Source organism: Hyalella azteca, unplaced genomic scaffold, assembly GCF_000764305.2.
Source record: "Hyalella azteca isolate HAZT.00-mixed unplaced genomic scaffold, Hazt_2.0.2 contig12479, whole genome shotgun sequence".
NCBI classification, from domain to species: Eukaryota; Metazoa; Arthropoda; class Malacostraca; order Amphipoda; family Hyalellidae; genus Hyalella; species Hyalella azteca.
Genome location: NW_025942437.1, coordinates 88,816 through 99,788, shown reverse-complemented (window position 1 = coordinate 99,788; position 10,973 = coordinate 88,816). Strand labels below are relative to the sequence as shown.

Sequence of the window (10,973 nt, the reverse complement as noted above, 5' to 3'; positions counted from 1 at the left end):
AATTCAACTTTGGGCATCGTGATGTCTTCGTCCTTTGGAGATAACGACAGTTAGAACGTTCAATTTAGTGAATGGTAAGCGTGTGTTTTCACTTATCTGCCTTCTCAATGCAAGTAAGAAAAACTTGGTGTTGAATGCAAGTGTTTGGTAATAACGGAATTTATAAACATTTATGATGCATGCCAGCCATCATGTGCCTTGCTTACAGAATTGATTAAATTAAACCACTTCTTCAACGGGTTAAAATAAATATGATTAGTAGAGCAATAAAAATTTGGGAAAATTTATCTACTAAAATTAGTCAACTTATTTAGAAATTTTTACACGAATGACATTCAACATTAAATCCATCGCTTCAATAATTCCAAGATTTTACCCTTCGTTTAGAAATCGTGGAGTACTCACAAGCCATATCTTGCATACTTCCGTGCAGCTGCGACAGTTTCAGGAGCTGGAGAAAATTTAACGTCTGCCTTCACACTCAGAAACCGTAAGTGAGACTCAATCAACTTAATTCAGGACTGAGTCCTGAATCTGACCCGTGCTATGCATGGAAAAGAATCCCGTGGTCTATTTTCAACGCCGCTGTTGTTTATTTCCAAAGTGGATTACTAATAAATTAATTAATATTCTCTTTATGTTGCCTACATATTTACAACTATGTAAAAATATCTAGCCATCCGATGGTTATAGATTGCTAATTATAAATGATGACTTATGAATTTTTAAAAATTAAAAAACTATTTACAGATGCGTAGTAATTGAGGTAATTTACAAATTATTATTTCATGGAGATACAGTATTATTATACCGATTGCGCACCAAATAATAAGCTAACAATTCAACGTAACAGATCAGTTACGTCACGATGACATCGCTACAAGTAAATCACAAATTACATGCTAGTACAATAGTTGCAATGCTAGCGTTCCGCATGACGCACGAAAAATTTCGAGCTACTGAACGACCAGAAGAGATAAAAGAGATACAGCAGCTGAACGACCGGAAGAGATAGAGCTCTGCATACACTGTCATCCGACAATTGTTTACGTCTCGTTATTGTTCTACGGTTTGTTTTGTATGATTACATGACAGATTTATTTTTTAATAAAATAATTCAATATTATAGTTTAAAGGTATTCCATCCGTGCCAATAATCGTCGGCAGCTTTTGACATTTTTTCGTGTTGCGTAAAGATTGTCGTAAAGAAAAAAAATTACCTTAAACGTGTCTGTAGCAATCAATCAGCGGCCTAGTGACCAGATGAACGGGGTAAAACAATGACAGCAGGCTTTAATTGTTTGACTGCAAAGCTTGTTCGCGATTTAGCGCTTACTATACATGGTGAATGATAATTTTGGGTGCGAATATATTTAGCTTGATGTGAATTTTGCTACGGTGCGATCTTCTTCGATTTCTTGGCAGTACCTGATATCAGTTTCATTAATATGCTGATAATGTTCTATCTCATTGTTCAATTTCTCGACTGTATATTATACTTTTACGTCCTTTATCATGACCGTTAACATATGAAAAACGTGAAAATAAAATTGCAATATTTTATTTTCGGTTCCTCCTTTCCTTTTGCATGATTTATTTACAAACACATTATTTACGATCGATTAATGGCTTTAATTTTAAGATTCTTGCTTGGTGATTTAGTGTTCAAAGCAGACTGCATAATTCTCATTGACCATAGATGAAGAAAACTCTTGTAACAGACTTAATAATTACATTTTATTTTCCTTTGCATAATAATCTCATTGTCCACAGACATATTAACCGTCATCAATGTTCTTGGTAAACAAAATTCATGTAATTAGAAGTACATTCTATAGACAGAGGCTTAGCTCTGTGACTTCGGATAAATCAATTGTCATCGATGCTATTCGTACGCAAATAGGCATAGTAACCAACACTGCAGTAAATAAAAAGAGGTTAATAAAATATTTATATATATATTGAGGTCACCTGAAGGCTTGATTGCTTGAATTGCTATTATACAAAGGATTGAACAGATTACAAAACTTCATAGCTCATAGAAGGACTACTCCGAATGCTCAGCACGTTCACCTATGTTTATTGGAATTGAATATAAAAATGAGACCCGTTAACCCGACCGGTCTGTTACTCGTTATCATTGATATTCATAACAGACATTAAAGATAACGTTCAGTATGTATTGTTATTCACGTAATTCGTGACGTGTTTTTGGTGGAATGGAGGTGTGAAGCTGATAAAGGTTCCTTTTGTCATCTGCAACACTTTGTTACATTCGCTGTTCTACAGTTAACTTGCAAGGCTCATTGCAATGTGAGTTGCATCCCGATTGTTCTCAAATGTTGGCAACATTCGTTATAGTTTTCCGGTCAGTGTCTCATCCGTACGACAACATGAATCCATGTATGAAAACATTTCAATTTGTGTTTTCCCTAAGGTTGGGAATTTCCTTTAGGAAGCTCGTAGAAACCTTGCTGGCATCTCAACTTACAATGAACAAGCGCTGCCTTACGATCACCTAGAAAAACGTAAATTTTTTCCGCTATGATTTATCGCATGTTATAAATCTATAGATCTATACATCGATTATTAGTATTCGCATGTTATAAATCTATACATCTATTATTAGTAGATAACTTATAAAAATAACTGTTTTCCGTCTGCAAAAACTAACTCCTACTCTAACTTTATACAATTTATTGAACTAGAAAATCTCTTCAAATTTCACATATATCTAAGAATTATTTCCAAAACAAAACTTTTTTAAAACCCCAGTTATATGTTATACTGCGGAAATCAAGCAGACCTCCTTTTGCAAACACTTAAATTTTACATTAGACACAGACTAATGATTAATTGTCTTAACGTTTTTAATTTATTTGAGATAGATTAATTTCTGTTCATAAGATGCACAATCAGTTCTCACTCATCTTTCTTTGTCAAGTGGTCTAGTGTTCATATTGGACTATGTTTGTAACTGCTCTCTCTTCGAGATTGCTAGAATAGTATTGAATAGTGAGGTTGCTATAGTTGCTTAGGTTTAAGTAGCTACATTACGATTCACTATCTTAAATTAATAGAAAATATTTCTGTGAGGAAAGTTTCTCTAAATAAATATTTCTGTGAGGAAAGTTTCTCTAAATAAATATTTCTGTGAGGAAAGTTTCTCTTTATTTTAGGTTTATCCCATAAAGTTTCCAGTTGAATTAGAGGTGATTTATTTACGTTCTGTAATTATTTTTCAGTTAAAATATGACACACAATCCTGGCTTTGTACCCGATGACCTCACGTCGGTGGATGACGTGGAACTGAAATCCGTAACTCAGGAAGGAAAAGTGAGTCTCATACCTAAGCTCACTGTTCATTTTACGAAAATGTTTTCCTACAGTTAACAACTAAAAACCAAATTACACAAAAATTAGAACGGTTAACAATTAATTTGAGTTTAAAAATACTTTTTAACTGTTTTTTGGTAAGTTAAGATTATTCTGCTTGAGATAAGCTGAATGAGAATAATTAACTCGGATTTAATGCAATAATTTCTGCATCTTCGAGCAGCGCTTCAGTGCGGACGACACCGCAGCAAACGAAGTCAGGCACCGGAAGCTGAGCGACCATGTGGTGCCTACTTCCGATGACGTCACTGAGGAGCCGGACTACGGCATACTCTCGCTCATCATTCCGGGATACAGAGAAAAACGGAATGATTTTAATGAGTTCGCGGAGGTAAAATAAAATATATATCAAAATGACGTATTAAATCTCATTGCAAGAACGTTTCCTATGTTATATCTAAAGCAGTCTAATTTTTTTTTTCTGTCAATACTTGTTTGTTGGAAACTGGAATTTATTACCAGCTAGAACTTTTTAGAAAGCTTAAAATCCAAGCTTATCTTTGCAATCATCACATTCAAACTTGGATATCTTTTTCATCGATTACAAAACATCTATTATTGCATACACGCACTCAAACTTTAATCAATACAAACACATTTTGCCACTGGAAAACCCGCTCCCATGTCGACAGCGCACGCACTTCTACCAGCGGCTGGAGCAGAGTTTCTACGTGGCTCTGACGCTGGCGTTCAGCGGGTACTTCATCACGGCGCTTTTCACGGTCACGGACTTGGACCGCGGCGACTACTGGTGTGAGGGCGACGGTCTGCTGCTCGTCATCACAGGATGCACTGCCATCATGATGTTATATTTTCTGGTGAGTTGTAAGATCGCTGTCACAAATTTGAGAATGTTTTATAAGTATTTTTTTGGTTACAATGTTTGAATTGTATCCTTTTTCGTGCATTTTATACTTGTGGCTAACACAGTTTCATTAATCAATGTTTCTTCTAACTTGCGAGTGAAGTTTTTTACTTACGAAGCCGTTAATATATTAAAAGTAGTTTCAGAAGCCTGTCATTTTGATCGCCCAACTTCGTCGAAACAATTGTTAGCCTACCTGAAAATTTTAATCAAATGCTTTCACTGTTCATTAAACGAGTTTATTTAAAGAATCAAATTCTGCTATCTAATTTTTAATTGAAATCTTCGAGAGGTTTGCTAAGTAAACTTGTCCTTATGCAGCTTTTTTGCGCAACTACAGTTATTGATCAAACGATTGTTGAAAAACGTACTAAAAACTTCACCAGATATTCGCCATCACTAAATAAAGTTAAAATAAGAATGAAAAATCAGTAAAAAAAATTCGCCTTCAACACTTCAATGCGTGAACAAAGCCAGCTTAGAGGCTCTGACAACGTTCACCTGTCTAATATCAACTCACCTGAGCTAATATAACAGTTGTCTGAAACTCCTCCTCATATACCTCTCACTTTTGTCTACAACAGACGGCAGAATATGCCCGAGAATATTAGTGATATTTTCTTTTACCCTCGAGTTGTAGTTTGTGATCGTATTACTGGTCATAAAAGAGCATAAAATGGTTTCAAGTCCTGATGTATGGACTTGCGGGTGCGTTCAAAAGCTTTCATATAGCGCTAATTTGCCTTTGGTTAAATTAGCTTCTTATATAGTAGATAATTTAAAAAATAATTAATCTAAAGTTTCAGTCAGAGTGTGAAGTATGTATACAAACTTTTATATTGAGACTCTTGTTATTTTTCCTACGAACATTTCACTTCTATATACGTAGAAGCCAGATGGAAATTTTTGAATGTAATCTATATTTCAATGCGATGTAACTATCAACATTCATTTAGAATTTTACCAATATTTCATCTTAAATTTCCTACCGAACGATTGATTGAAGCTCATATTTACCAGGAGGTATCTCTAATAATTTTTTTTCTAGATTGTGAAGCAATTCTACGGCGAGCAACTTTACCACTCGGTTGTGGAACCCCTCGACGCTAAATATGAAATGGTGTGGAAGATCAAGTAAGTAATTCAGTTATTGTTCAATCTTCTGTATTTGAGGAATTCGTATGACATTATATTTCCATTAAACTCTTTTTACTAATCCGGATGCTATTTGACAGAGGATGTCTCAGGTGACAGAGAATTGCTTGTTGATCGTTTGGGCTTTGCACACTTAACTGAGTTGTAAGAGAAATAATATTTTTTGCGTGGCTCCGATAAACTGTGACTAGTTGAAACCACGATGATCATTTCTATCGAGAATCTACATTTTGTCTTCGTTGACTTCTCATTAGTTATTTCACTTACGGCACCCAAACGCATATAAGTAATGAAATATTTAGTAGGAACCCGAGCTTCCAGTCGCACAACACAACTACACTAGAATAAGGGTTTTGATCACAAAATTGATAAAATGTTCAAATTTTAAGCCGATCAAAATAAAGGTCTACTATTTTTTAGATAAGCTAAAATCACTTCTGGCTTTAAAACTGTCGTCCAGATTGAAACGTTTATCACAGTACCGATATTCTTCCTCAAATTGCGCTAAAATTATTTAATACTCCACATGACACGTTGTTCTGCTGCTCAGTGTCATGTTTATGGCGAAAATGTTTTCAATCACAATATTTGAATATCTACAGCCTCAAATGCATGGTTTGACTCTAACTATTTTTAGCGCATTTTCTCATTTATGGCAAAAATGCACTATTGTGCTCGCCATGTCCGTCCGTCTGTCTGTCCATCCGGCCGTGACTTCGCGTTTTCGTCGTCGAGAAAATGCGCTCTCTGTCACTCACTGCAGTGCGTACTGAGTTATATTTTTTAATTTGTATGCGTTTTTCTCATTTTTTTTGTGTTTGTTACAGCCATGACGTAGTCTGAAGACCTGAAACTTATTTTGACAAAAAATTACAATAATTACTTGCCTGCGCATTTAATACTCATTCAATGCAAGCAATCAAGTTTGAGCAATTGATCAACATTGCAGTTTATTATGGTCTCTTAAGGAAGTTTTTTTACAACTAACGTCAGTGATTTCAATCAATAACCCATTTCATCAGCGGTAACTAAATAACGAAAAAGGTTAAAAAAAGAAACTTTATTGTTTCATGTGAAAGTACATTTAAGCCTCTTTCCCAAACTCTCTGTTCAGAATCAAAGCTTAAAATATTGAAGAATTCGATCCTATTCACGAGAAAAAGGCCCAGTCAACTATATGAAACTATAATGTTTATGTCATAAAAAGGTACGACCTCCTAATAAATATCTTTAATATCCTCATAGTGAATTTTATTTTACTAATTGCTTATACTTGTGCTCTAGGTTTTTGAACTCATGATGGATCTGGACCCCGAAACGTTTTATCTCATTCGAAATGGTAAATTTTCTGGCGGTTTTCTTCTCTTCTAATTCTTGATAAAATTATGATTTAAGCAATCAAGTGATCTTAATACTTGCAGAATGGTGCGATGGGGAACGTACTTGGTGCTGATAGCCGCTCTTGTGCTGTTCTTCGTTTTCGACACAAGCGGTGACCGTAGACGTCTCCAGTCATTGGTGGGCCTCTTCTTACTCATTTTCCTGGGCTTTGTCTTCTCATTCGCGCCCAGAAAAGTCATCTGGAGACAAGTCCTTTGGGGCCTCGCCCTCCAGTTCATTCTGGGCCTCCTCATTCTCAGGTGACAGAGATTGATTTACTGAAACCAACGATTCCCTGTATTTGGCATTTTTTGCACTGATTGAATTGCTCTGATCAATCTTAATCTTTACAATGGCAGTTAGAAAGTTAGAACGCACAATTTTTTTTCCTGAGACACAATCTCGTCATGCTATATGTCAGATGGACTCGATATAGGGAATATGCTGTCCGTTATCAGCACTCGCATTACTAATTTGAATTCATTTCTATTCGCCGTTTACAATTTTTGCTAGTAAAATTTGCAATTTTTGCTGGAACTCTATTTTTGCTTCCGTCATCGCAAGCACTCCAGATGGCCGGTTGGACGCAAACTTTTTGAGTGCCTGGGGGATAAGGTGGCTGAATTTCTCGCATTCACCGACGAAGGCTCAAAGTTCGTCTTCGGAGATCTACTTGTGGTCGATGATGGTGGAATCTTTGCATTCAAGGTTTGCTGAGGGAATGAAATTCAATTTTGGTTCTTTTATAAATTTTATTAGCATGATGCAACTTCTAGACATTGGCCTTGTAGTTACATATATTTTTGAACGGTAAATGAAGCCGGCAGATAATTATTTTTTAATAGATATAAAAATTCTTTCCATGTATTGCCTCTATAGTTCAAATAAACAATATAATTAGTCTAATATTCGCTAATTTCTACCTTCACAAATTTCAACTCATCTTGTTGATTTTGAACAATTCTCTCGCAGGTGCTACCGGTGACTTTGTTCTTTAGTTTCTGCATTCAAATTCTTTATTATTACGGCATCATGCAATGGGTTGTCCTCAAGCTTGGCTGGCTCCTGCAAGTCTCCATCGGCACGACGGCGTGCGAAAGCGTCAACGCTTCCGCAAACATCTTCCTTGGACAGGCATGAGCTTTCTGGCATCGAGAACCATATAATTTATTGGGAAAGATGTTTCTCCGCAAGAATTTTCTGGTTAACATGCGTAATAGATTAATATTTTAAGTAACTCTATATTGCTGACAGAACAGTAAAATTAACTTGTAAAACATTGGAATTTTACACTGCCTACTACCGAATGCGCAAGTTTTGTAGATGATTTATTACCCCTTTTGTTGAAATATACTCATGTTACCTCAGACAGAAGCGCCGTTGCTGATCCGCCCTTTCATCCACCTGATGACGATGTCGGAGCTGCACGCGGTGATGACCGGCGGCTTTGCCACCATCGCGGGCTCGGTGATGGCCGCCTACATCAGCTTCGGGGTCTCGGCGTCGCACCTCCTCAGCGCCTCCGTCATGAGCGCCCCAGCAGCGCTCGCGTACTCCAAGCTCTTCTACCCAGAGACCGAAGTCAGCAAGACAACAATCAATGATATTCCCATCGTAAAGAGGTCAGTTGATGGTCTGTCTCTCAGGACACCCTTTAGCTTGCTTGACTCCAAGCTCTTTTACCCAGAGACCGAAGTCAGCAAGACAACAATCAATGATATTCCTATCGTTAAGAGGTCAGTCGATGGTCTGACTTTCTAGACGCCCTAAGCCTTCAAGCTTGCTTGATGCCTATGAAATTCTTTAACTCAGTTGAACATAGCTCGACTTGATGCAATATCTTCAAGTAATATTTATGGAAAACAAATTAAAAATTTAGTTCTACAGACGAGATCGAAATCAGATATATACTGAAGTTTGCCTATTTTACCGGGATAGTGCCGAATTATCCCAAAATTATATACGAGTGTAAACCTCATCCCCCGTGGCCGGCATTTAAACCCCTCAATAGGGGGATCAGACATCTCGTTCGATACTGATTTTTATACCATAATTCAACAGATAGAGGATAGTTGAGCCAAAAGCCATATAATAAACTTTACGTCCTCAAAATTGGAGGTGACGAAGACAATCATTAACGAGCAATTAGACAGCAAGACTTTTTGTTAATTTTATAACTCATGAATAATTGACTAATAAAAGAAAGGATTCATAAGTTACCATTAAAAAATCGAAGCAGAAAGTAATATTTATGACTTGTAATCATTTGTCATTTCAGCGAAGAAGCCAACGTCCTACACGCTGCTGTCGAGGGTGTGGTAGCCGCGCTGCCTCTGGTGGCCAACATCGCAGCGAACCTCATCACCTTCATCGCCTTCATCGCCTTCTTCAACGCCGTCTTCGACTGGTCCTGTGTGCTCGTCGGTGCTGAAGAAGGCGTCTGCACGCTAGAAGTAAGAGTACCAGACATATGGACCAAAGACAGCGATTACAAAATTTGGGTAACGTCAAGGCGTCAGCTTATGAGTCGCTACACACAGCTTATAGTTATTCTAGGTTTGTTGCAGTCAGACTCACATGTCTTGAATTTTATTGTTTCTTGATGTTTCTTGATTCTTACGTGGACATTTGAACTCAAAACAAATAATAAGAAAGTAGAACAGGCTTTTCGCAGTGCCTCCAACAAATTATCACATTCATAGGGCAGAATGTGTTCGGGTACATCTTCATGCCGCTAGCGTGAAGTGAGTGTGAGGACACGTTGAGTGTTACAGTCTTGTCACATATTCTGTGGGCAGAATGTGTTCGAGTACATCTTCATGCCGATGGCGTGGAGTGAGTGTGGGGACACGTTGAGTGTTACAGTCTTGTCACATATTCTCTGGGCAGAATGTGTTCGAGTACATCTTCATGCCGCTGGCGTGGAGTATGAGTGTGAGGACACGTTGAGTGTTACAGTCTTGTCACATATTCTCTGGGCAGAATGTGTTCGGGTACATCTTCATGCCGCTGGCGTGGAGTATGGGCGTGCCTTGGGACGAGTGTCATGCCGTGGGGACGCTCCTGGGACTCAAGACCATCGTCAACGAGTTCGTCGCCTACTCGTCCCTCTCCGAAATGATCAAAGCGGGAACTATTTCGGTAACTCTTCTCTCAGACCGTCCCTATCAAGTAGAAAAAATATTTATCAGAGGGCTTAACTTCATTATTCATAAATCTTAGTTGCTTCACACGAGAATACGATCGTCAAAAGGAGTCTGTAAGTTCTTTCATGTGTTTGTTTCATTATTTGTGCACCGCCGTATCTTCAAACCATCTCGTGACAAGCCTCCATAGCATATATCAAATTTGCATATAATAATGCTACATGAGTTACGGCCACTGCACTGTATTATCTCAAAAGCACAATTTTTGTAATTGAACTTAGTCGTGCATCCTTGGGGAAAATTTACCTTCAAACTAAAAAAATAATGTTAAATTATGATATGTATAACTAATAAAAACTCTTTTTCATCCATATAACAGAATTATGTATATATAGATGATACACATTTTTAAACATTCACCAACGCTGATGCATATTAAAATAATCGTAATTTTGCGCACAGCCGCGGGCTGAGATCATTGCGACGTACGCGCTGTGCGGCTTCAGCAACATCGGCTCCATCGGCATCCAGTTGGGAGGCATAGGCGCGCTGGCTCCGTCCCGTCGCCCCGACATCGCCAAGATCGTCGTCAGGGCCATGATTGCCGGCAACGCTGCGTGCTTCCTAACCGCATGCATTGCAGGTAATTATCTTCGGTGGTAGGGAATGATTGAGTTAATAGATTTAGTTTTAAGAAATTTTTGTATCGTTAGCTGAATTTTGAAGTTTCTCAGTGTTTTTCTCTCTGGTATTTGATTTGTTCTTCCAGCTCAATAGCCATTGCAATAAGCGAAAGATGATAAAGATATCTATCTATATCTTGAATACCAGATCCTTAAATTAATAAACCACATTTGTAAAAAAATAAAAAGTTGTCCACAGGGATTTGAAGAAATAAATTTAAATTTCCCAGGAACGCTTCTAGACGACGCTTCTCTTGAGAGGGATTACGGCAACAGCACAATGACAAGCTTGTAAATAACAACGTCTCCTCAAAGAAAGTGCCAGAATATTCACAATATATATATATA

The 10,973-nt window shown here is 37.5% G+C and overlaps 1 protein-coding gene across 1 annotated transcript in view; it reads left to right on the top strand.

Annotated features, from left to right (window-relative positions):
- Nucleotides 1–224: 224 nt before the first annotated feature.
- The window catches only part of LOC108678345 (solute carrier family 28 member 3), a gene marked incomplete in the record, with an annotated part of 13,213 nt that continues 2,464 nt past the window's right edge, over nt 225–10,973 (top strand). The window contains 14 exon segments of the mRNA XM_018166726.2: nt 225–490; nt 3,246–3,336; nt 3,560–3,727; nt 4,029–4,214; nt 5,310–5,395; nt 6,838–7,056; nt 7,369–7,504; nt 7,769–7,930; nt 8,165–8,377; nt 8,492–8,532; nt 9,075–9,249; nt 9,779–9,937; nt 10,405–10,585; nt 10,856–10,935. Of these exon segments, the coding sequence (XP_018022215.1) occupies nt 3,253–3,336; nt 3,560–3,727; nt 4,029–4,214; nt 5,310–5,395; nt 6,838–7,056; nt 7,369–7,504; nt 7,769–7,930; nt 8,165–8,377; nt 8,492–8,532; nt 9,075–9,249; nt 9,779–9,937; nt 10,405–10,585; nt 10,856–10,920 (1,875 nt within the window).